Source organism: Pseudorca crassidens, chromosome 3 (assembly GCF_039906515.1).
Source record: "Pseudorca crassidens isolate mPseCra1 chromosome 3, mPseCra1.hap1, whole genome shotgun sequence".
Lineage (NCBI taxonomy): Eukaryota > Metazoa > Chordata > Mammalia > Artiodactyla > Delphinidae > Pseudorca > Pseudorca crassidens.
In genome coordinates, this window is record NC_090298.1 from 87,567,845 (window position 1) to 87,595,741 (window position 27,897).

A 27,897-nucleotide genomic window follows, 5' to 3' on the forward strand; every position below is an offset into this window, starting at 1 on the left:
AACTTGAAAGCTTCACTGACTGATGGGCTATATTTTTCACTCTCTGAATATTACTTCTATATTTCCTCTTGCTAAAATGCAGAGAAATCTCATAGCTAGATGAAAACTTTGCCCACTTTATTGCTGCAGCAAAGTTTTTGAGATATTTGTTTACTATCTGATTTGCCAGAAAGCCTCGTTTACCAAGCAGATAAGGCACAGATGATACCAAGATGAGATAATAAAGGTTGATACATTACAATTATGACTTTAATATGAAGTATAGTAAATAAATCAATGATGTATTTTCTAAAGCTTCTAGTATTTGAGAAGTCCACAGAATGGAGAAAAGGATAACCATACTTCAAAATATGTTCCTATTTCTTAAGAAATCTGTGAAGCTAGCATATAAACACAAGCATTCTATCCACGAGCTATGATATTAATACCAGGAATCACATTTTGATACTGATTCCGTATGTCATATTAACAGGATTTTTTTTTTTTTTTTGTATATAGCATGGCATTTGGGGCAAAAAATTCATTTTATTTCTCTTCTGCTTAGTAGAAGAAAAAGTATGTACTCTTGGGTCAACTTATCTTTTTAATCTAAGAGGTCTCAGTTGAAATTGGCTTTGAAGTTTTGCTAATTACAAAACTCAATAGGGGTTTTTCCTTATTTGGTATAACTCATATTTCGATTCATTAACCCCAGTTTTAAAAAGATTAAAAAGTCTGAAGAGAAACAACCTAAAAGTTTGAAGAACAGCCTCTCCCCTGTGATACCTCTAGATGCTTCAAGTGCAAACTTCCCCCCATACTATCTAATTATAAATCTTTTGTGGTTACGGGAAGGGGAGGTAAAACTTACACATTCTGGACTTCGTAACCGCACAGTGCTACAGGGAGATGAGAAATCATCAATGTTTTGTACATTCTATATATTGGGAAAATTAATGTCAGCCTGAGTCACAAGGAAATCAGGGTTCTGAAGGGCCATCCTGCTAGCTGCTTTTCTCAGGGCCAAGCCACTGGGTTCAGATGCTTTCATTCTGGTGAAAAGATCATTACCAAGCGGCTCTGGGGAAGTTGGCCCTCCTGTAAGTGTACTCCTTTGTTATGAATATGGAACAGATGGAGCCAAATCTATCTGCTCCGTAGGAACAAAAACACTTACAACCCAGCTCTCTCTATTAAAGACTCTACTTAGCTCCTTTATACCATCGGCTTTCTGTGCACTGCTGTGAGGTTTTGACTTTATAGAAAAAGGCACTTCATAAAAGCAACAGTTCTTACTCTTAAACCAAAGTGGCCTAAGAACTAAAAAAGATGAATACATGGTTTCACCCACAGGACTCCTTGGAGATATGCAGATATTCAGTTAGGGGCGCGCGTGCGTGCGTGCGTGCGTGTGTGTGTGTGTGTGTGTGTGTGTGTGTGCGCGCGCGCGCGCGTGCGCGCTTGGAAGACAGTATTCAATTCTGGTGAATGCCTGCCTTAAAACAACATGAAAATACAGAGGAGAGCGATGAAGATGTCATGTTTCTCATTACGAGGATGGCATCTAATTGCTCTAGCATAATAAAATGCCAGGATTTAATTTTGTATATATGTCTGTAAGGCTAGCGAGGGCTGCCTTGAACAAAAAATATGACTTATGCATAACAAAATCACGCGGGTAAATATAATTAGTAATTAGGACCTATCACAAAACAAAGGCTATACGATGAGTCCTCCCCATGAAAAATAGTAATAATTACTTTCAGCGTCAGGCCAATTTGTTTTTATAATCGGAAAGATGTAAACACTGCAGGTAAAACCAATGTTTGTGCTTGTTTATCATGCTGATGGGCCGAAACACATCCACGGGCCATCCCTACAGTGTGCTGTTGCCAAGATATGCATGTTGACAGATAGCTGGGTAAGTCTCACAGGATTCAGGGTGTGGATGCCCAAGGGTAGATGCACCTCCCCTTGATGGCAACAGAGGGAAAGGAGTGTCTGCCTTATTTCATTACATTTATTATACTGATACATTTACAGTCTGACTGCCTCTTCGGAGATAATTGAAAAAAGAAATTCTGTGGCAGGATGCTTGGATTCTGACTAAATCAAGTCTTCCAGCGAATTTCCTTCTGCCAGTGGAAGCACAGCTTGCCCGAAGTCGTAACCTTTGTTGGAGGAAAGGAACTGGCCTTGAAGCAGATCATGAAGCAGATGTTTTATGCCAAATCAGAGTCTGGGGATACGTAGGCTACTGCAAATAAAACTCCTCTTCTGTCTGTTCAATCATTTCAATTCCCTGCAGTGTGAAATATGAACTTGCCAACAAATGGCTAGCGTGCTGTGCCTCGCAGCAGGGGGGGAGAGTGCCACAGCTGTGCCAGAGCCTGGAAAACTTGAGACGCGCATGACATGTTCATTAGTTCTCCTGTTCAGCCAGGCCCGAACCAGGCCTTTCTCCGGAACCCATAACGCTGGGCAGGAGCAGGACTGCTGACTCCGCCCAGGAGTCAAAGACATGCTTTCCACCAGCATGAGATGCACAACTTGGCCTGACCTCTTGGATGACCCCAGAAGGTTAGTCTTTCAAACAAGAAATCATCGGGGTACGAACAGATTGAAAAAAAGATGTCTGAAAATGGTCACAGCTTTTCTCTAACTTTATTAGCAGCCTGCGCTGTGAGAAGTAAAAAAGTGAAGAACTGAAATGTACTTCGAGCCTCAAAGCATCTATGGGAGACTGCAATGTCCCAATGAAGAACTCATCAGAAAGGTTATCAGAAAGATATCTTGTCTTTATCAGAAAGATGAAATTGTGGAAACTGTCCGGCTCGCCTGTCACCGGCAAGTGGAACACTAGTTCCTTCTAGGTTGATTCCACATTACAGTTTCCCAATTAAAAAAATGGTTAATTTATCTAAATTAAAGTAAAATTAGAGTAACAAGTTTCAATGTGAGGTCTTTTGCAGCATACTGAACACACATATTCATATATCCCCTTATGCTGTAATCCTAGATTATAAATATCCCATATTCACATGCTTTCTAGTGCCACATTCTTTCAAGTTTTAATCAGGAGCTCCTTAAATAGAAATCATTTGCATCTGTAAACATTCCCTTGCAGTAGTATTTAGCAGTATATTCTCTTTGTGAAGAGCTATTTTAAAAGGAAAATAAAACTTAATATGGAATAACAATCAAACAGAGGTGTAAAAAGATAAATCAGAGGCTTGAGAAGCCTATCTAACCTCTTTATGCAATTTCTGAAAAAATGTTTTAAGTTTCCCAATCTTAAAATAGCCCAGAATCATATAGGTTATTCTGGATGTCGGATTACAGGAATACTAGTCATATAATCCAAAGCATGACCTAAATCATAGGGGCATTTTCGAGAAATGAAATGAGTTTGAAATCATTTATTACTTTGAAACGAGGCCAAATAAGTACACATGGTTCAAGCTCGAAATGATAGACCATTATCACAACTAATGGCCAAGTTCTCATTAGTTTAGCATTTCTAAATGAAGGCTGTAGTCAATAAATCTGTCACACAATGGTTACAAATTATTGTTTTAAGGGATTAATAACAAGACCTATATTTTTACTTTAGGATTCTTTTGGTACAAATTACTCTAGAATATTATTTCCCCATAATGTTTCTTTTTCTCTATTTAACTTGACCAAATACAAATTGGAAACATAAAATTATTGCTTAACTGATATGGAACTTGGTGGGAGGGAACTTCATTTCAGGATAGCTACCCATTTATCTACTATTTCTATGCACCAGGCACCGTGCCACGTTTCTTAAATTTAATCCTCAGAACAGTTCTACAAGGCAGATATCATTATCCTCATTTTAGAGAGGAGGAAACTGAGGCTTAGAGGGATAAGTAGTTAGCTGATGCCATACATAGCTAGTGTATGGTAGAGCAGACATTCAAATCCAGGTCTTTCTGATGCCAAAACTATACAACCTCAGTTTACAGTAGAAATCATACTTTTCTTCATGACAGCCCCACTTCAAATATTTGTTTCATAAGTTCTTAAAAGTCCTTCCAAAAAGTCTGGCGGTAGATTAAAACTTGGTGGAACTTGACGATGTAGTCTTAAGCATTCGCAGTGGGTTTTAGTAAGAAAACCAAGCGAGAGTTTTGCTGCAGAGACATGCCCTATGCCTATTTCCTAATCAGATGCATGTCACGAAAAAGCCTTTTAATATTATATTACTATAACTGATGTACTCCTAAGTACCCCTATGCACCACTGTAGGAGGAAATATGAAACGAAACACAGTCACCCAATGTTCCAAAAAGAAAACAGAAAATTGGCAGCGTCCTTAGTACACACAGCCTTAAAGGAGAGATTTCTCAGCCTGGCGTCGCTGTCTCTGACCTCATGGCATCCCTTGGGATTTTTGCCTGCTCCCACTCCTGTGTACCTTAGCCTTGGCCCCGAGGAGAAGTAGATTAGCTGACAACGTTGTGGCACAAGAACCGAAATTCACCTGTTAAGCAGAAATTCCTCTTCTCCAAAACCCAACTCAGAGGGTTGTGTCTGGGGGAGAGGCCTGCTGAGCCCAAAGCCGCCTGCCCGTATATATATAGAGTCAACCGCCTTTCCTGATGCCTCAGTAAAATAACAGATGCAGCAGATTCACTAACTTTTACCTTAAATTCAATAAGGATATGGGTTCATTAATAAAGTGCACCAAGGGTGATTTTGTATCTATTTCTTCTTTTTCTCTTGCAGTATAGGTATTTGATCCATGAATGTCCTACTCAACACACATGTAACAGTTTTTTCTGCACCATCTATTTTCCAAGAATTCCTCCTCTTAATGGACTACATCCAAAGGATCCCATCCAGCCAGAGAAACAAAGGACCCTGCTCCACTTTGGACAAATGGATAAGAGTCCCAAGTGATCCTGACAGAACCTAAGTCAGATCATGTTACTCCTCAGCTGAAAACCCTCCAACGGCTCCCATCTCACTCAAGAGTGAAATCCCGGATCCTTACCACGGTCCACCATGACCCCGCCCTCTAATCCATCACACACACTTGCACACATTCACAGAGCTCTCCCCCCACCCCCGCTCATCCTGTCCCAACCGTGCGGACGTAGACAGGCAACTCTCCTCAGGCCCTTAGTGTTTTTCTGTTCCCTCTGCCCAGAAAGCCGTTTTGCCAGACAGACACGTGGTTTGCTGCCTCACTTCTTTTACGTTCCTCCTCAAGTGTTAACTATTAGAAAGGCCTTTCCTGATCACTCACTTTCTATTTATCACCGCTATATAATTATAGAAATATATAATTATATAAAATTATATTGATCACCTTATATGTAAAGATAGATTACCCTATATAGATATATTTTTAATACATTATATATTAAATATATATAAAATAGTGATTTTTCCCTACCTCTGTATTGCCTATTCTGTTTTATTTTTTTCATCCTAGCATTTACCAACTGCATGACGTATTGCATATTTATTTATCTGCTTGTTTATCCCCCTCCCCACCCCCTGGCTCTTCATTAGATTGTAGGCTCCATTAAAGCAGGGCTTTTGCCTATTTTTTTCTCTACTGTATTCACAGAATCTAAAATATATCTGGCCAGCAGTATGCACTCAATAAGTATTTGTTGAAGGAAGGAAGGAAAGAAAGGATAAATGAGCGAAAGACAAAGTGAGCCCAAGAAAATGCTTGTTTACTCACTGATCTACTATAAATGCCCACAAAATCACAAGTTCAGAGTAGAAAGGTAAAATAAAAAAGCCAATAACTGAGTAAGCATGTGGGTTTCCTGCAATGTAAGCAGGTCCTTAAGCCTGCTATAAATGTGAATAAGTGGCTTATTTTTCAAGATACAGTGGGCTTTTTCCCCCACATTCAGTTAAAATGCACTAAAACATATTTGTTTAAAGAAAAATGATTTTAAAGTACCTTTGAAAAAGCTACTAATAACCTGATGGCTGTTTTCAAGGCATTCCTGTGAAGGGTGAAGGCAGATGATGACAAGCTATCAGCTAAGTATCAAGTGCAAGAAGGAGGTCAGGTTTCTGTTGGTGGCCTTTATTTGGAGTAATGCTGAGCAGCAACAGCCCTGAGTAGCCTGAAAATGCATAAGGGGGTGACGCGGACCTGGAGGCGAATCTCATCACCATAATCATCAAGAGCTAAACAATGGGTACTTCTGCATCCTTACATCAGCCTGCAAGCTTAAATCACTCTATCATAAAACTCAAGGTCATGAACCTTAGGGACCATCTAGTTCAGTCTCCTCACTTTACAAGTTTAAGGAACTGAGCTTCAGGGTTTCAGGGAGGCCAAGTAGCCCACCAAAGTCCATCTTACTTTGGAAAAGGATATTGAACAGGCTGACATGGCCCAGGGACATTTATCAAATGCAAAAAAAGGGTTCACTCGAACTACCTTGGACCTAACTAGAGCAAAGAAATCATCCCCAAAGCTCCTCTTCAATACAAAGAACCGAAGTATCAGGAAGTAAATAAGTAATGAATTTATAGTATAGCTAGTTCTGCTAAAATTTATGAAATAGTCTAATTGAACTTTTTATCTGCTGAACATATTCTTTAGCGTGAGTGTAAAATCAATGTATATAGTACATTTATGTCCCCTTTATAGAAAAGAGTATAATTTTAGTATTTTAAATAAATGTGGAAGGTATGGCTACTGCATCTTTGCCTCTGACACAGGGGTGATCATAGTTATGATTTATTTTTTCTCAAATATATGGTCAGAGACACAGTCTCAATTAAGATATTACTCCTGGAGGAAAATGAGAGGCACTTTACAACTCTCTGCTTTATGGTTCTATTTCCAGAAAGCACAGTGGTGAAAAGTGGGAGCTGTCTCTGATACTAATTTGAAAAACTAGTGAAGTTATAAGAACTGCTATTTCTCATAAGTAGCTACCAGCCCTCATTCTCTGCACAGTGTTAAAACTGTATTAACATGTACAATTTCAGCCAAGGTGAGAGCTACTGCCACAACCCGCCCTCAGCAATACAACACACACGTAACTCTTTCCCCCACCACTGCCACCATCTTACTGAGGACGAGGTTTATAAAATGTTATCTCAATTCTCAGGCATCTAGAATTTTGGCCCACTCTCAAAGAAATGTTCTTTCCATTCCCTATAGCTATCTTTTCACAATTTTCAACTACTTTTGCTCCTTGCAACCAATTTGATCCTGAAAAATATATGTAAACTGGAGTTTTAGAAATCAAATCATTTAAAAAATGCTCAAGGGCTACTGAAAAGAATTCCACTTCTGTAAATGGAATGATCACTCTGCAATTTACCTTTGGTAAAATCCTAATTTTCGTATGTCATGCTTGTTTAAAATGATATAAACCTGTTCAGATTTCCTCAAGGGGATAAAATCAACATTAATTATTTCTTTCTACCCCATTTCAGTTGAAAACTTCCTCTAGAATAGAAAGCAGAATTTTAAAAATATTTTGCAGGGTCTTAGATTCTTTGAATCTGTACCAATCAAACATTCCAGAAAGCAGGAATCCTCACTGTCAAAGCCTTGGTGGGCTGTGTCTGAATCCCCTGAACTCTCATAGAGGTAGGTTTTTATTCTTTATCTGTACCTCCTTCTGTTCCCCGTGCCACTATGTTTACAGTAAGAAAGAAGAGATACACAGGCCCTGCCCTCAGGATCTTATAGTTTACAGAGTAAGATACAAAATTTCAAATTGTCATCAGGGTTCTGAAGGAAGAAGCAAGGATTTGACAGACAGATGGAGGCTGGAGGCTTTGTATGGGCTGGCGTGGCTCCATCGACTCTGAACCAAAGGACCTAATCAAATTTGGGCACAAAGACATTAAAAGCCTCCAAGGGGGCAGGTTCAATTAGGGCTTTCTGGCCCACCTCCTCAGAAGGGAGTACCAGACACAAGGCAGTTAAAAAGCATTACCGAATACCTATTCCATGCTCACCCTAGGACCGAATGCCTGTGGTAGGAACTATGCCTCATCCTTTGTTTTGGTATCACTAGCATAGGAAGAAGCCCCTATATAGCTACATCCCAGAATAGCTTCCAAAGATATCAAGGATTTGGGGACCCTTTCGGCCCAGTGAGCAGAACCTCATGATTCAAAGCTCCAGGGGCACTTTCCATGTGGGTCCGTGGGGAGCAGAAGGACTCATGAGGGTACAGCAGGGACAAGGCCTGGAGGGGCTACGTGGGCAGCATGAGATAAAGACTATTAGATGAAAAGACTTTTCATAGATGAAAAGTCTAGTACCTTGTACAGGAGAGTGTAAAACTGGCTAGTATTCCTTGCAAAAATAGGATAATCACTGTTCAGGACCAACTCTGAAGGCATATTAGTGAGTGCCTCCCTTCCTGTAGCCCGCTGCTACGTCATTCTTGAGGTATTACTTAGTATTTTCATCAGAGGATGTGAGATGGATTTGAGAATAGACTTACAAGTAGAATTATTTGGGTGAGGTAACTAGTCCTCTCAGACAACCAGTGAACTGGTCCACAGAAGTGGGATGAAGTTCAGTAAAAATAACACAGGACAGGGCTTCCCTGGTGGTGCAGTGGTTGAGAGTCCGCCTGCTGATGCAGGGGACACGGGTTCGTGCCCCGTTCCAGGAAGATCCCCACATGCCGCGGAGCGGCTGTGCCTGTGAGCCATGGCTGCTGAGCCTGCGCGTCCGGAGCCTGTGCTCTGCAATGGGAGAGGCCACAACAGTTTGAGGCCCGCGTACCGCAAAAAAAAAAAACAAAACCAAAAAACACAGGACAGAAGAATGGCAGACTGCAGGCATAGATGTATCTCAGGAAAGACAGCCCCCATGGTGGACTACAAAGTGAACGTGCATCACACGGGTCTACTTATCAGATCTAATCACAGTGTTGTTTTCATGTTTTGGATCTACATTTAAAATAAGACTCCAGAAAAGTTACGAAAGTTATTTGTAAAACTTAAAACAGCTCTCATGGGAACAGCCAGAGGAATTTAAGTGGCATAATTCACTAAGAACACATGAATCTTTGAAGGATGAAACAACCAGCCTGTAGTTGTTGCCATCTCCAAAAAGGATGAGATGCAAGGACATGGATTGAACTATACAGCAAGTCTGGTTATGCGAACTACATAGAGAGGGCTGGATGATGAATGCTATTAAAATGTACTCCACATTTTTCATGACTAGGAGAAGTATATACTTAGTATATTTTAAAGCAGAGTGGGATTTTATAAATAATCTAACCTTATCGCATGGAAGCCAGGTCCCTCAAGATGCTCCAATGAAGAAAGAGTTCCACAATTTAGTAAGTTTGGTAAATAGTATATATTATATCACTCTCTTTGGAGAGTTACAATCCATGGTGTCACATTTAAGGCCCCAAGAAGTCTTACAGGGAAAAAAATTAACTTTATTTAACCCAGAATTTCCCAAACTTAACTTAAGCTTGATTGTCAGAAATTATAATATCTGAATAATTTTCTTGTTCCTTCGAACCACCTTGGGATCTTCAAATCTAGCCCAACCCCCTTATTTTACATTTGAAGAAACAGTTATATGACCCAAATCTGACTAGAGTTGGGCAGTGGCAGAAATGGGACTTAGCCCATTCCACTACATTTCTTATATTCTGTTGATGTCAATGAAACAAAGCTGGAAGTCAAGAAATAGGGTGTTCCCCCCCCCTTTTCTTTTTTGGTCTGGAGTCTTTGCTTTCTCATATTATCTCCATTAAAAGAAAGAAAAGCAATTAAATGTGAGAGAAATCCTAACTGAAAATACGAGCCACGTTTTTTAACTTGTTGGAACACAGTAAAGCCTGCAAAAGTACCAGACAAAGATAAATATTATTGTACAACAAACTAGAAGTATAAATGTTAAATTGATGCTCTGCCCCTCTTTCGCTTAAAGGGTTTATTACATAGATTTTTCTCTTCCTCTTGAACAATTCCACATGTTCTACACTACTATTCGTCAATGAAATACACCTGTGTTTTGGCCAGTGGTGGTTTCCACCTACTCAGCATCACTGCCTATCTTCCTTAGGTTAAAAACCAAACAACAATAACAAAAATGTTGAAGAACTCCTCTTTCCTTATTCCATGCAGTCTTGGTGGGGTTGTCAGTCAAGGTGCTCTTGATTCTTTCCAAAGGAAAGGCATATATGCCAAATTCCTTTTCCCAGGAATCTGAATCCTGAGTAGAGTGATCCAAGGAATGGGGGAATGTTAGAGTTGAGGAAATCCAATGGTTGGGTCTGGATGAGATAATTCTAATTATTTACTTGTTTCTATGTTCTAGATCCCCAGTATTGCCTCAGTTTCTGTCCATCCCGAGGTCTTCAGTTGAAATAATCTCTTTAGTAGGGTAAGAATTCTTTTTTTGTTTAAGTTAGCTAGAATTGATAAAAATTGTTTCCAAGTGGAAACACTTAATGAATATAGTACTCATCTATGGGGTACATTGCAAATGGATGAGGGACATTATCAAATATTCATAATTATTATAAGGGTCACGCAGTTGGAGATGAATTTTTCCAGAAAAAGAGTGGACATAAAAATGAAATTTAAGGGCTTCCCTGGTGGCGCAGTGGTTGAGAGTCTGCCTGCCGATGCAGGGGACACGGGTTCGGGCCCTGGTCTGGGAGGATCCCACATGCTGCGGAGCAACTGGGCCCGTGAGCCACAACTACTGAGCCTGCGCGTCTGGAGCCTGTGCTCCGCAACAAGAGAGGCCGCGACAGTGAGAGGCCCGCGCTCCGCGATGAAGGGTGGCCCCCGCTTGCCACAACTGGAGAAAGCCCTGGCACAGAAACGAAGGCCCAACACAGCCAATAAATAAATAAATAAATTTATATTTAAAAAAAAAAAAATGAAATTTAAGGGTGATGGGTAAAAATATAGCTGCTCATATTCTAAGATTAGATAGGCACTTTGCTTATTTTATCTATAAACAAGGCTTGCCACAATTTAAAAAATATGGGTCAGGTGATATAATCCTTTGGTTCCTTATTGATTAATCTGTTTCTGATGGTGGAAAGAATTAAGAATCAAGTTGCAAGACACCAACTTGTGTCTTCATTGTATAATTTTATCAAGGAGATGACAAGCCATGCCTTTCAGAGACGCCTTGAACTGAAGTGGAATGTACAGTAAAATACAGATTTCCTCAAATAAATGGCCAAAACCATTAATCTTTATCTAAGGACCCATAATAACAGTTTGTTCTCAGTAGCAGGCGGGGGAGGGAGAGAAAATGTCTTCCAGAAAGCACTTCGGCAGTCAGTCTGGTTGATAATAAAACTTGATGAAACATCTGTGATTAATATTAATTCTAATTCTTCCTTTAATGGATAATTGTGAAAAAGATAATTTATCCCATTTCATTTAAACTACAGCTGAGTTTTTCAGTTTAGGAAAAGAACATTTCTCCATATTTCTCAGGTATGAGACTCTATGGGGGAAAAAACCAGGTGCATAAAACCTGCTAAGGGTGAAGCAATTTTCTAGTTAGCCCTGGAAAACATTTTGAACGAATTCAACTGACCACTGCAGACTTGGACGTGATCCAAAGAATGGTTCTCTAAGTGACAGGCTGATATTTCTGCATCTTTACCCTTGTAGAATATTCTAAATGAACCACAGTGAACTAATTTAATACATTTTGGTCATATTTGATCCTGCAAAGAGTGTGAGAAAAATGCCCTTGTGAGTAAATGACAGTCAGCTATTTCTGACCACCAGTGTATTTCAAACTAGATGATGAGAGGAACTATTTTTGACACATGTAGATGTATAATTTAAAGTACCCATAAAAACTTGTCATGGTAGCTACCATTAATTTTGACAGAAACTCGGAAAGTAACTAATTGCCCTTCAAATATCAATATTAAGAATACCATTTATTAAACTAGCACTTTAACTCATTTATATATGGAAAACTTGAGGCATGGCTTGAAGCCTCCTGCCCAAATTAACACACCTAATAAGTGATGGACTCAAGACTCAGATCTCCTCATTTTCATCTATTTTTCTGCACTTAATAGTATTTTTAAAAGGAACCTATTAAATAATGGTCTTATTTTCTAAGAATCAGAACATATTATATGGTTAAAAACATGATTGCTGTCTAACTCTATAAGTAGTAAATAGTGATTAAATATACATCACTGTTGACCTTTAATCAAAACCAAATCATGGCTCCATTTAGATATAGTCCTTTTTCATCAGACTCTAACTAAACATCAGGGAGAAGAAAACATAAACTGACAAGCACAAAAGGTCACAGACAATAGGTACCCACTTCTTTAAGGTACCTTCCAAAAACCTCATGTTATATAAATAGAATATTACAGGAACTACTCACTATTCTTTCCTTCCTCCCCAGGCACACATTTTCCTTCTAAACTATTGGTCCAAACTGAATATTTCTTATCACTTGATATCATGCCTGTTTCCTCTCTATTTTTATGTGGCTTTCTGATTCTTATCCTCATTTAACAAAGTCTACCACTTTGTAAAAGGAACTCATTTTATAACAAAAATTTTTATAGTTGTATAAGAAATACAAAACCCTCCAAAGGGTTACCTAGTTCTTCTTTGCAGCAGCCTGGTGAAATTGTATCTTATTTACAGATGAAGCAAATGAGACAGTTTGCTTTGTGAGGCAGAGGAAGAATCTGTTATGACCCTGGTGAGTGAGCTGACTCCCAGAATCTTAGTTTATCTTAGTCTTTATCGTAGACTAGGACTAGCATGGTCTCTCTCTGACCAGCGTTCCCCGGTTTAAACAAACATTCATATAACAAAGACTCTGCCTTTTCTCAACACTGATGCTGCTATTCCATTCACTCAAATCCTCCAGTACCCACTTATTCTATGTCTTGAATTCAGACCCATCTACTCCCACTTTAAGCCAATGTTCCCAAAGTGTGGCACGAAATCACCTTCAGGGGAAATTTCTCGAGGGCTTGTTAAAAATGAAATTCCCTACTGCAACCTAATAAAATTGAATGAGTCAGACTTTCTGGAAGAGGGTTCCAAGAATCTGCATTTTTACCCCCCCTATGCAGGTGGGTCACTAAAGTTAGGACAGTATCTTAAGCCCTGAGACCTGAATTCCACCTTGCCTGTCAAATCAGCACTTCACATCTTTACTGTCATCCTCTCGACGCAATCTTCTTCTTTTTTTTTTTTATGGACAGTGTCTATCTTGTGATTTACTCCTTTTTTTGCTATCATTTTCATGGATACATTTTTCTCATATTGGACTATGAGCTCCCGGAGGAAAAAAATTACATCGAGTACTTTCTATTGTTGCCCTATGGTGTCTGCTACATTGCCCTGATGGGTAAACACAGCTCAGTGAGAACTGAAGGGTTGACTAATGAGAAAATAATACATAATACTGAAGTATATCCTTCTATAGCCACTGTAGATTTTCTACAAATTTAATGATATACAAGTACTGACAGCCCAAGTAAAGTTTAACAAATGGATTTGTATAGCATTTTTAATATAAATATTTTAGGAAATAACTTTTCTTTTAATCTTCTAAAATGGACTTTAATAAACTAACACATCATATCAAAAGGCCACAAATCCAGCTATTTGATTAATAATCCAGCAAATGTTATTGATTTAGCAATTTCACTTAACAGAAACATCATAAAAACCTATGCAAAAAAAACACCCTAAAACTCTGCAGCAATGGCAACGAAGCTGAAGACAATATAGAAACAATGGAAATTCAAGTAAAGGGTATTTATATCTCTGAGATGAGAATAATTTTTTCATAAGTACCGGTAGTATTTATGGAATAAGCTTCCAAACATTACTTGCCGTTCAGGGAAAAGAGCTAAGAGAATGAACGCTGAAGTTGGGATGCTCAACTCTGGCCATCGCCACACATGGACAGTGTGATTTTAGACAAGTTATTTGACCAGTCTGTGCTTTGGCTCCCTCACTTGTAAAATGGGAACAATAATAGTGTGTAACACATAGTTGAAATAAGGTATGGATGAGACAACATATGTAAATAGGTGGGATGGATAAGTGTTCACTACCTGCTAGCTTTTATTAGATAGCCAGCCTGCATCTAGCCCTAAACTAATTATTTCAACGTAGTTATAAGGCCCAAATGAGTTTCCCTTTCAGAAACATACTACTCCCTATTGCCGGCTGGATAAGTTCCTAATTCTTCAGACCAGATGTAATGGCCCTCAACAGTCTGGCTCAATCTATCCAGTTTTATTTTCCGAATACCTTCCATTCCAGTCAGACGTGTCTTGTCATTGATCTCACAGTCCTTGCTGTTCTGATTTCCTTATCCGGAGAGGGAGGCAGGTTAGAAAGGAACCCCATGCGCTGTGCGAAGCCTGTTCTCTGGAGGACTGCCCGGAGTCTCCCCAGCTCTGACAACCACCCTCATGAATCAGAGCCAGGACCCCTTCTGTGTGAAATCTGGGTGCTTGTCAATCCCAGACTCACTGCTATATTTAAAATGGATAACCAATGACCTACTGTATAGCACAGGGAATGCTGCTCAATATTCTATAACAACCTAATTGGGAAAAGAATTTGAAAAACAATAGATACATGTATATAACTGAATCACTTTGCTGTACACCTGAAACTAACACAACAATGTTAATCAACTATACTCCAATACAAAATAAAAAGTTAAAAAAAATATCTGGGTGCTGCACACGGCTGCTACGATTCCTGAACCTCATTCTAAAGATTTCAAATGCTGTAAGTTCTCAAAGTGGCTCTTCTTCTCGTATAATCTCTACTCCTTTTTCTTGAATTTAAAAAAATGTGTAATAACCAAGTCTGTGAAAAACTCGTGGATTTTAAATAACAACGACAGCAACAGCAAGTACAACTAATAATAATAGAAACAGTAATTGCAGCTGCTGTGCTGCTTAAGGATGTGCAAAGGCAACAGGCAATCCCCAGCGTTGTCATGTTAACAAGCTGCGACGTTGAGACAGTCACCAGGCTTTGCATAATATCCACCAGTGCCTACAGTGTGCTACTGATTCTGTTCATCAAATTTAAACCTCTGAAAAATGACTCAGGGTACCAAAGAGACATAGACTTTCAATAGTCTCGCTAATCATTAAATGTCTTCATTCCAACTGAAGCAGGGAGAGTGAGTGACACATTTTATTATGTCATCATGTTCTGACCCCACAAACCATTCAGTAGTGCTCTACTTTGCTTTAAAAATCCATAAACATCCTAGTATGTGAGTCTCAGGTATAGGTTGACATGAAACATCCCTCTATACATCACATTAGCCATTTTTAGAGCTGGGTCTGCCTTGAGTTCCAGGGTGTAGGTAGGACTTACCTAATCACTTGCCAAGGATGCTTCAAATCTCTCTCCTTTTAACTTCTTTTAAAATATTTATTATAAAAAATATTTATTATGATATATGTGAATAACAAGTTTAGACTTGGAGTCAAACTGCATGGGTTCACATCCTGACTCCACTGCAAACTACATGATCTCAGGCAAGTCACTTAACCGCTCTCAGCCTCAGTTTCCTCATCTACACAATGGGGATAATAATAGTACCCACCTCACAGATGAGAATTCAATGAGTTAAAACAAGTAGAGCGTTTGATACAGTGCCTGGCACATAGTAAACTTACAATAAATGCTAAATCACATCATTATGATGATCACGGGGAGCATTATTGTTAGGGGAGTAGTTTTCAGGCAATGTATGAGTAAGCCTTTAGCAAAAGGATGCTTTTTTACTCCCCTATGCAGGTGGGTCACTAAAGTTAGGACAGTATCTTAAGCCCTGAGACCTGAATTCCACCTTGCCTGTCAAATCAGCACTTCACATCTTTACTGTCTTCCTCTCGACACAATCTTCTTTTTTTTATGGGAAAAAACCCCCCAAAATCTCTGAACTGACCTTTATTTAAATCATTACAATATTCATTATGTGGTCTCAAAATTGACCGAACTGAACTGCCCCTGCCCCTGGTGTATATAGCAAGACCTTTAAGCAATCTATTAAAAGTAAAAAAAACAAAAAACAAAAATCACCTGTCATATATTTGGCGTCTATTTTTACTCTCCTTGTTTAGATTTATTCCTTAAAAATGAGGCCTACAATAGAGCAAGAAGTTCTGAATTCAAGGTTGAGGACCCATTGAAATGGTTAAAGCAAAACATACAGGGAAACTTCATCAATTCAGATTTTAGTCAGAGCCTGTGATAATGTACTTAGGGAGAAAACTGACTTTGAGAAACTTTTGTTAAAAATAAGTCTGGGGCTTCCCTGGTGGAGCAGTGGTTGAGAGTCCACCTGCCGATGCAGGGGACACGGGTTTGTGCCCCGGTCCGGGAAGATCCCACATGCTGCAGAGCGGCTGGGCCCATGAGCCATGGCCGCTGAGCCTGCGCAACGGGAGAGGCCGCGACAGTGAGAAGCCCGCGTACGGCAAAAAAAAAAAAAAAAAGGCTTCCCTGGCGGTGCAGTGGTTAGGAATCCGCCTGCCAATGCAGGGGACACGGGTTTGAGCCCTGGTCCGGGAGGATCCCACATGCCGCGGAGCAACTGAGCCCGTGGCCACAACTGCTGAGCCTGTGCTCTAAAGCCCGTGAGCCACAACTACTGAAGCCCGCATGCCTAGAGCCCGTGCTCCGCAACAGAAGAGGCCATCTCCATGAGAAACCTGCATACTACAGCGAAGAGTGGCCCCTGCTCGCCGTAACTAGAGAAAGCCTGCACGCAGCAACGAAGACCCAAGGCAGCCATAAATAAATAAATAAATTTATTTAAAAAAAAAAGTCTGAAAAAGACAGTTTACATTAGAATCCAGATATTGGAGCTACTAAAATTTGGGCAGGTTCAAATTAAAAACAATGTATATTCTTTCTTAATGACTCAGAGACATTGTTTTTAAAGATCTGGCTATAAATGGGAGTGCTAACTATAAACTAAAACTTACCTAACATGAATGTAGATGCAACTAGTTGGAAATATTGCACATCTCTGAAAATAGTAAAATGAAAAAGATATTGTAATTCCAATTTCTAACAATAATAGACTGGCTGGCTATTCTCCAATTCATGATATTTTACTTTTGGGGCTCAGAATGAATTAATATTTTGTAAAGCTTTAAATTTTAAAACTAAACCTGGATATAGCCCATCTATTAAAGTTCTGTTCCTAACGTGGACTTTCTACAACCTGCCTAAAAATATTTGATGGAAAAGAAGCCTGTTGCCAAAGTCCACATATTTCCCCCATTAAACAGAGGTAAGCCATATCCCCAGAAACCATATTTCAAGCCCACAGGATACTCATGAACTAAAATAATGAATGATAACGTCTCGTTCTCTGCATTAATATTAAAGAAAAGAGAAAATAGAAAACTTTATAGCCACTATCAGCCCTCTGGACCATAAATCTCAAGCTTTGAGAATTGCTTCCCAAAAGGGTAGGGAGCGGGGATGAGTTGTGAGAGCGCTTGGAGCCTAGAGATATTTTTTAGCAAGCCAGCAAAGCACTGACACAAATTTCTACATATCTCTGGCTGTGAAAAGTCTCATTTGTGGTGATTTATATTTCCTCATAAAGAACTCTGTAGATAATATAAGCCTGCTGTGAGGCTGTCTGACAACTTTCAAACTGAGAGTTACACGACCGTTCTGTTAAAATAGAGCACGAATAGATGAGTGGGAAAATCTGTAGAAACAGTATTTCTTCTCACAAAAGGCCAAAATACTGTTCTTCCAGCATGCACAATGTTGACAGAGTCACCTTTCACTCTGCGTGCATGCTTCATGGATAATATTTTGGTCATCTATATGAGGAAATACTATTTTTTTCTGAAGACTGACTGCATTTCATGAGTGCATGCTTGTGTTAATTTACAAAAAATGACACTTAGACATCATCACACTGGAGTACAGTTGCCTTAATAAGTTACTAAGGGAAACAGAATCCCACGCTGACAACCCAAAGTCAATGGAGTATAAACACTGTTATTCCAAGTGTCACTGGCATGTTACTTCCATTTCTCCTGGCATCTGCTCTATGTAACACTACACATACACATGATACAGCAGCTCATTAAACTGCTTGCAGTTAAATTAGTACATTACTTGTTTATAAGGCTGAGAATTACCGCTTCCCTGTGAAATTACACAATTAATCAGGTGCGTTTTTTCTCTCAGGGATGCGGCCACTTCTGACATTTAGGGATTAAAAAAGAACAGTCCTTTCATTTGTTTCCACATCAGCATTTAGTCTCAGTGGGGTAAAAGGAAGCAAAAGGTGACATACTTCCTTCCTCCCCCTAAGGAGGTCAGAACTCTACTGTTCCCTCAATCTTGTAATGTAGCATTTTAAACTCTTAAAAGGAACACAGAAATTATTTTGTTTTTGAACTTCTTATCTGAGTGTCTGTCGCAGCCTTTGAAAAATTCGAGCAAAGGGAAGAATTCTTGAGTCTTCTGTTTCTTATGGCTGATACCATGAATTGCCAGTAAGCCCCAATTATTCAGTAGGTTTTAAGGCTCCCTTTGCAAACTTTAAGAACAGTCCCAAAGTCAAAATCTATTAAGCAGTGATGTTTGCCCCAGTTTCCTTTTTCACAAACCCAGCATTCATTTCTCTGATTGTTTTTAACAGTATCTCATCCTTTAGTCATTTAATAGGGCATGCATTTCTTTTTAAAATTCTCCCTACTTGATCAAATGATACTGCTCAAAATTTTTAAAATAATAAAGTGTTTTAAAATATCCTTTGTTCCTATTAATTGCCTCATCCACCTTTTTTTTTTTTTTTTTTTTTTTGCAGTATGCCTCCTCCACCTTTGATTTCACTCAGACTGTGAAACACACCAGGTGAAGCGTCTGTGCTCTAGCCGTGTCTGAGCTGACGCCCGGCCTTCCCGTTCAGAAGGTTAACAAGGTACCTGGCAATAAACAACCATTTTCATAAGAAAAACCTACAGTTAACACAGAAAAATATCCTGAAGTCTCTAAATATTCTCTTTTATGTCTTTATTTAACCTTCATTTAAGAGCCCTTGAAATCCATTCAAGCTTTCCTAAAAGATGGCAATGGACAACCTGAAACAGACACAATTCTCTAAACTCATTCTTTAAATAAAAAGGTGCATTCTTGCAGGTTCACTAAAGTATATGGAAGTTCACTGGAAGTATATGAAGGGAATAGAATGACTATTTTCAGACAGAAATCTGATATAATCCCAGACAAACATCTAGTGTCTAAGTAGAGAAAATCTGTTTCATTGTTTGTTAAAAATTTTTAAAACTTAAGAAAAACCCTAAATTTTGGCAATTAAGATATACTCTGTATCTGAGCAATTACTATTTGATGTCTGTGACATATTCATTCTTTTCCACTTTAGAAAATATTAAAATTTGTCAATTTCCTAACACTGCCCTTCAGCTCCCTTCTCTGTTAATATAAATATGCATCACTCAGTACCATGCTCTGACTCTACATACCAAAAAAATGCAGGAGGTGAATTAGTATTTGACCACAGTCCTGGAAATTTCAGTTATAAGCCCCTTGAATCTCAGCTGAAGTATGCGCTAGAACCTTTAATGCTAAAATAAGACTCCAGTAATCAAAAACATTTTTCGATAATAAAAGCAAAATGCACACACACATTGAAGCAAATATTGAGTTGTTCATTTTAATAAAGTATATTGTACTTACAGGTCACCTCCCCTGCAAGAGTAAAAGACTATGAAAGATGAAAAAGATTACCTCCTGCTTTGATAAATCTGCTGTTTTGACACTCTTCTATTTCAATAAGAACAACTCAGAAAAAAGGCAGATTCATGTGAACTGTCAAGACCAAACTAATTCTTAATGTAGATTACTAAAGTAAGCTGCTGAAAAACCAGACATCTAAAGGGGGATGAAGACTTCCTTAGGCATATGTAAAACTGGCATAATATTCCTTCACAGTATAGGGCACGGGCTTAAAACGTGAATTTTTTTTTTTTTTTTTTTTTGCGGTACGCAGGCCTCTCCCGTTGCGGAGCACAGGCTCCGGACGCGCAGGCTCAGCGGCCATGGCTCAGGGGCCCAGCCGCTCCGCGACATGTGGGATCTTCCCGGACCGGAGCATGAACCCGTGTCCCCTGCATCGGCAGGCGGACTGTCAACCACTGCGCCACCACGGAAGCCCAAAACGTGAATTTTTATGAGGCATTTATTAGGATCTCTTTTACTAAACTAAAATATCAATCAGGGCTATTCAAGTTGCCTTAACTTCAAAGGGTGCAAAATTTGGGGGATGTCGATTATTGAAGTTATCTTTTTGGTAGTCAATTGGTCCTTTAAAAATATTTCTTTAATTGAGCCTTGGAAATAAGAAAGATTGTGATAATAAACTATTATTATATACCCATTTTACAGATGAAGAAAATGAGGCTTGGTGAGGTTAAGTTACCCAAAATCACATAGCTATTAAGAGTATAGATGAGGGATTTGAACCCAAAGGTGCTTTCACCAGAGTCTGTGCCTTTTTTTTTTTTTTTTTAAACCATGATCCACTCTCTCCTTTGATACAATGTATCCCACTCTTCTTTGATATAATCCCCAGCATATGATCAAAAAATGTTACTAAGAAACTAGGGAACTGCTGCAGTGGGTGCAGCAAAACCTAATGCTTCTAATATATCTGCTTGTCTCAAACAGTATCATCTAAGAAAAATTTTAATTGCTTTTTCTATTTGGTTTACTATTACAGTATTTATTCATTCAACAAATACTGAACAATTCTTCTATGTGCTGTTTTCTACTAATTTTTTCACTTAAAATATACTGTTTTTTTTTTTAAAAGGGCTTCAAATGCTTGGCTTTTTATTTATTTACTTATTTATTTTTGGCTGTGTTGGGTCTTCATTTCTGTGCGAGGGCTTTCTCTAGTTGTGGCAAGCAGGGGCCACTCTTCATCGCCGTGCGCGAGCCTCTCACTATCGCGGCCTCTCTCGTTGTGGAGCACAGGCTCCGGATGCACAGGCTCAGTAGTTGTGGCTCACGGGCCTAGTTGCTCTGCAGCATGTGGGATCTTCCCAGACCAGGGCTTGAACCCGTGTCCCCTGCATTAGCAGGCAGATTCTCAACCACTGCGCCACCAGGGAAGCCCAAAATATACAGTTTTAAATCAACATTATGGTTAAGCAGATTTTCCACATTATAGAGAGCTTGCCTGATTTTAGAAACACTTGTGTGAGAAACTGCACTCTAAGTTCCAAACAACTCACCTGTAAATAAGCTTTTGGAACATATCCCGTTGGCAAGTGAAGCACTTTCTTTATATTAGTATTCTCCGGATTTACTGAATATTCTTACACTTCTTAAAGGATGCTCAGTAACCATCTTATACAATCAAATGGTTTCTGAAGCTGATCTTGATCATTTCAATAAGATATCTCTTCAGAATTAGGTTTCTTATTTTGTCAGTTTTAAAAAACTGTGTAGTAGATATTAAAATTACTTCACAGTTTAAGACTATAAATTTTAATTAAAGTACACAAAGCAGAGAATTAGCAGTTAACCACATACATTCAAGTATGCACTGAAGAATGATGCCCACAGAAACATAAACTGTCCTCATGATTTTCTAATTTAAAAAAATACGTATACCAAAAAGACTGGAGCAGAAAGCTTCAGCTCCTTGAAAGTTTTCATTGATGAGATTTTTTAGGATTCTAACTTCAAGGAAATGGACATTTTCCAGCTCCATACTTACATCACCATGTCAATTATGAAGGAGTAAAACTAAAGCATCATGGGTATTCAAGTTTACTTGCCAATAAGCTTAGGAAGAGTATTCCCTAATAATCTCCGAGAAACTCCTGGATTCCATCTGAGCACTATGACTGTAAACTATCTTTATTCCAAGTATCTTCTTTTGAAGGAGATCTGCTAAACCTTAGATGTGGCAAACGCTAGAAGAATTCTCTGCCTTTTTAGTATCATTTTAAGAAAATGACATCTATCTTCCTTATTGTAGGTCTCTCATTAAAAATCACTCGTTTCCTGAATCGAGTGTGCAATCATAATTTAGTCTGGATGCTGAATATTCAGTGGATTTAAGAAGAATTTCTTTGAAAGTACAACTTTTCTGAAGTTATTGTATTAAAAAGGTCAACCAACTGGGAAGATACAGCTGAGATGGAAGAGTATCCTTTGGAGAGCTGAAAATGTAAAAATGTGTTTAAAATGTATCTTGCACTACCTGATTTGGGGTTCCAGTAGAGTTTATAAAGTAATATTCTCTAAACAGTAGGGCTAATAATTTCTAATCTTTTTTAATACAAAATATATTGTTTCTTTTTAAGCATATAAGACCTAGGACCTTCTCTCTTCACTTCCTTTTAGTTGTTTACTCACTTAATTTCTTCTCAGACTAGCTACATACTTCTTGTTTGTGTGAACTTTTTTCAAGTTACCTAACTTTTCTGTGCCTCAGTTTCTCCACCTGTGAAATGGGAAATAAGAACAGTACCTCACAGTGCTGTTTTGAGAACAGTAGGGTATTTAGAACAGTGCCTGGAACAGAGTGAGTGCCACATAAACACTAGTGAGCCTTATTTATTGATCATCTACTACATGCCAAACAATATGATGGAGGGCATAGAGCAGAAACAGCCATGAACAAACCACGATAAATATATAATGTGATTAACTGCTTGAGCGAAAATAAAGCAGAGTTAAGAGTGTAGAGAATGGTACGGATATTATCTTTATATAGGGAGGTCAGAAGAGCCTCTCAGATAAAGACTTTTTTTTGGCCCAACCTAAAGCAAGTGAGAGCAAGGGATGTGAATACCTGGGCCAATGAGAACCTCAGGCAGAGAGAAGATAAAGAACCAAGGCCTTGATGTCAGGGGGCACTGGGCAGGTATGGTGAACAAGGAGGACAGGGTGGCCGGAATAGAGACAATAGGCAGAGATGGTAGGAGGAAAAGTCCAAGAGACCGAGGGTGGGGAGGAGAAGAGGACTTGTCTCAGAGGACCTTGTTTGCCAGGTTAGAGACTCTGGATTTTGTCTTGGTGAGACAAGAAATCTCTGGAGGGCTTTGACAGAGCAGTGACGTGAGGAGGGGAAACAGATAGGAGCCTGGCGCGCTAGTCAAGACAATGGAGGATGGTGGCGTGGATCAGGTGGCCAACGTAGAACTAGTTCAATAATTCTAATATGCTGCTCCACTCTCCATTTTCCTTAAAAATATCCCTTTAACTGGCATTTATTGAACATCTACTAAGTAAGGCTTTGGGCTGGGCCATTTTACAGATGTTAACTCTACCCTAGTGTACGGACCCTATGATAAAATATATTAAAGCTCCAAGAAAGTTTGAAATCATCTATTGCAACCTCATTATTTTACAGATGTGGAAATAGAAACCCAGAGAGATTAGATGATTTATCCAAAATCATATACCTCGTTAGGTCAAGAGAAGGGCCCAGGGCTCAGTTTTCCTTACTTTACAGAAGAGGACATTCAAAATCAGCAGTTGTACTAACTTACAAACATAACTTATGGCGCCCTTTTTTATTCCCCTTTGCCTCTTCTGATTTAAAAATAACGACACAAAACTTCTTTCACACATGTCCTCTTTAGGTTAATGTTTATGAGAATCATTTCTAAAATGAGCATTTTTGAAGTTTCTAAAATAACTCTTTGCCTTAGGAAGTCTATATAAATGACTATTGCCATAATCTATTGACGGGCAGTTCTGCAAATCTATCACTGGTAGAAAAACCACCGACCTTCTCTAGTTATTTTAGTATGCCAATCTCTTACCAAAATAACTCCTGTAGATTAAAAACAGTATCTGTCAGATTGAGAGGATGGGCTCAGTCTGCCTGACCGATAATCGGCGATTCCAACAACTTAGTACACTGCCTGTTCCCAAGGAAAGGAAGACATGGCATAGAGTCGTTCTTGAGACAAATAAAGGATATAGAATCGTGAATGGTATTTTATTTTTAATGTAAACAGGAAACTTCATGAGATATTTCCAACTACTGTATTTTCTTAATTTTGTATAACTTGGAGAAATTAAGAAGGAAATAAAGCTCGTTGAAGATAAAGCAGAACTTGATAAGAACACTCCGATTTGTGTCCTGAGTCTAAGTGATGAGGTGGACTTCCTGTTATGAACTATTCCTCTTCCCTTCCCCCCCAATTCAAGCTTGTATCTGACTTTCGGTCCTCTGCAGTCACCCCTGAGCTTAAGCCTTCCTCCGGCACCTTGAAGCAGGACCGTCAAAAGGCTATAGCTTTCATTTTTCTCTTGGAAAACTTGCAAGAGATTTTAAGGCCTTGAGGAGCTGAAATATACCCCTGGCCTAGTAAGGACATTTTATAAAACTGACAAGTGGGCAGTCAGGCTGGCTCCTGAGATCAGCAGTAGGGCTCCATGTAATGTAATGAGTGCGAAAAGAGCTATTTCCCAATCATCTTGTTCATTCCACGCACATTAGGAAAGAGGAAAATTCAACTGAGGGCCAATTCTCCCCTAAGAATCCTTTAGTTTAATTATGACCACAGTATCTGAAATGTCTGTAAGGTGTCCACTCTCAGCAGTGAAAGGAAGAGAGGAAACCCTTTCCCTACTAAAAAGACAGGGAAGGATGCTCTTATGGTTTTAAAACATGATTGAAAATTCAATTTAACTGATGACCAGGCCACTGCGCTTCTTGTAAATGAACATCTTTTTGCTGCTAATTTTGTGCTATTTTACTTTTCATTAAAAGAAGTAATTCAGGTTAAACTCAGCTGAACAGCAAAAAGCTCTTGGTATTTTGAAGCATTTTGAACAATTACTTTGACAGGAGCCCTTGACAGTTAAATGACTCCGTTAAATGAATGTTACAGAAGACACATAATGATTTTTAGTGAAATATTGAATTTAACCACAAATGAGGAAAAACCAGTCATAAGCACTATGGGTGTATTTGAATAATAACATCTTGCTTATGAACCTCAATGGATTCTATAATTTCTAATAATCATGCAATCAACTAGTTAGCTGGTGAGTGTGTTTCCCATCTTAGTGCCCTCTATTCATTTTTGCGTTTTGCTTTTGTTGCTGTTTTTTAATCTGAGAAACCATGTGAAAATTTTGAAACTGGCAATAATTTCCTCTTACATCAGTATGATATTTTAGACTTAGGCAATTAATGAGTCTCTGTCTCACAGCTGAAGTCTTCCTTTTTCCTTTTTCTCCTCTGCTGAATGAGATTCTTTGACAAAGTAAAAATCAGCAAAAGGCAAGAGCCTGCTGCCTGAGAACATGTGAATTCACTGTATGCTAGTGTTTCCCCCATCCACGGGACTCAATATTCCTTTTCTTATTTTATGGATCGAACGTGAGATACTATCAAGACTTTTACACGTTTTTTCATGACTAACGACTGAAATATGTACTGAAATAATAAAACGGGTGCTGTTCAATTTCCTTTCTAAATTCAATTCCAATATAAGTGAGAGTGCCCTTGTGATGGGGAAATCCGGCTTATTAGAAAACTCTGTTTTCTGTAGAAGAAGAGGAGCTAGAAATCCTTGTAGACTTAAAACATGTGGGTGAGGAGAGGTAGGGGAGGACACTGGGATTGAAGAAATGAATCAGAAAACCAGGAACGCTCTTTATCTCGTTTGCCTGGCAGGCGACGAGCAAGCAGCCCAGCACCCTGGGAGGCTCTGCGCTTCCTGATTCTTCCAAGCAGGTGAGGTCCAACCTCCCCTACGTTCCCACGGCTCCCTGCACTCAGCGGCATTCAGCAACTGTCTATTTCCACTTTCACTGCCTACTTAAATGTCTGCTCCCCACTAGACAGTCACTCCTTGAGGACAGGGAGTGTTTTTTCATTTTGCATCCCCCAAATTTCTGAGCCATGATAAGCTGGTCAGTAAATGTACTTTTTTTTTTTTTTTTTTTTTTTAGTAAATGTACTTTTGAACAAAGTACTTTTAACATTTAACTCCTTCAGCTGACAGTCAAAACACGTAGGAAAGGCCAGATAGCTTAACTATCTGATACTAGTTAAAGGCAAGTCCAGATACACAGCAAGCTGCCTAAATTAGGTATTTCCTATAACCCTGCTAACTCAAGTGTGGTCCATAGACCAGCAGCAGTGGCATCACCGGGGAGCTTTCCAAATACCACATCTCGGGCCCCACCCCAGGCCCCCTGAATCAGAATCTGCATTATAACAAGATCCCCAGGTGACCTGTGCACAGTGAAGTTTGAGAAGCATTTACCTAGGATACATGACCAGTATGATGCCTGAAGAAGTGATGGTGTGTAAGATGGAGAAAAAACCAAGATACTTCTTCACACTCTTGCCTGTTTAAAGACACAGCTGCTCTTAATAATTGTCTTTTCTCCTTGGTGCAAAGAGAGTATTTATCATCAGCTTGCTGACATTTGCAGGAGTTTTGGCTTTCTCCAACTGAAAATGTGGATGATTGAAAGGATATTGCTGACACCTGAATGAGAAATCCAATGACTCCAAGCTATGTAAATTTAATTATTTCCTTTAATTCTTTTTTCAGGAATCTCTTTTTCTTTTCCTGAGCTTTGGTAGCAATTTTCATTTAAAAGAAATACAAGTCAGCAGTGGTTCACTGAACAGGCTGACACGCGATTTCATAGGGGGAGAGGCGCTGTGTGTTTAATCTAATTTGTGCTCTCAATTCCCAGCTAATGTATCTAGGGATCCTGATGTATGCATGTACAAGGAGACATCTATAATGCAGAGTCCAGCACTCCGCAGTTCTCTGAAGCACGGCTAAAAAATCAGTCTGGGTTCTTGCAGCTGCCCTACAACATGATAAATCTCTGTATACTCACAGATGTAGAAATATTCCCGGCCTGGTCTGAATTCAAATCCTAGGGAAAAGGGTGTGAAGAGCTGGAATTTTTCAGAGAACTTCAGTGGTCCATTTGGAGAGTGAGGCCGGTTACATTCCCATCTCTTGAACCCTTTGGAAGTATGGTCGCAGGCACTGTAGCCATCAAAGTTCACCATGTAGAGGACATAACGCTCAGTCTTATCTTCTGGGACTGAGTCCTCATAGTGAGGGCAGAACACATCCAGGTAGTCATTGATACAGACGTCAATGTGGTAGTCACCCCTCTGAAATCTGTCGGAAGAAGAAAAAGATAGGATTATTCATAGAGGAAGGGCTTCCTGCTTGGAATCAGTGGTTGAACCCATTAATAACGCTCAGGCTAAAGATTTATTATAGTGAGTTTTTATTTGGCGCCGTACGATTTGAGGCATGGTTTGAATTGTTGCTGTTCCAAATCTAAATAACTGCATGCCATTTTACAGAGGAATCCTATTACCGTTGTTTCAAAGTACCCTACCAATGGAGCGCTTCACTTTCATTTTAAGTATTAAAGGTACCGATTTGCTGTTTTCCTTCCATTGTTAAAATCAGAGTTTTCATATTTCTAAAATAGTGTTTCATTTAATAAATGTTTTTGAATAAATGAGTAAGAAATTTAAAGAATAGATGAATTGTTTTTGTTATAACTGAGACCATTCTTAATTTCCTATGCAACTGTGGACAATTAGAGTGATAAAATTGAGAGAATTAGAATCATAGAATTTAAAAGTTGAAAAGAAAATTCCTAGAACAACACTTCCACTTTAGAGGAAAATAAAACCCGAAGGCATAATGATGAAGCAATGAGCCACTGAGCCAGACCTGGAACCAAGACTGAGGATCCTAGTTAGGTGTTTCCCTTAGTAAATCTGCTTTTGTCACAAACTCGTTTTAGCCAATCTCTGTTTTGATGCCCTCGCCCTTTCCCTATTAAATTGAAACCATCTAGGTCGAATGACTTTTCTGCCCATTT

General features: G+C 39.0%; 1 protein-coding gene across 2 annotated transcripts in view; it reads right to left on the bottom strand.

Moving 5' to 3' along the window:
* The window catches only part of EFNA5 (ephrin A5), a 281,403-nt gene that overhangs the window by 21,990 nt on the left and 231,516 nt on the right, over positions 1-27,897 (bottom strand). For both annotated transcript variants that reach the window (XM_067731390.1, XM_067731389.1), the window contains exon 2: positions 26,884-27,176. In XM_067731390.1, coding sequence (XP_067587491.1) covers positions 26,884-27,176 — 293 coding nt within the window. The remainder of the gene's footprint in view (positions 1-26,883; positions 27,177-27,897) is intronic.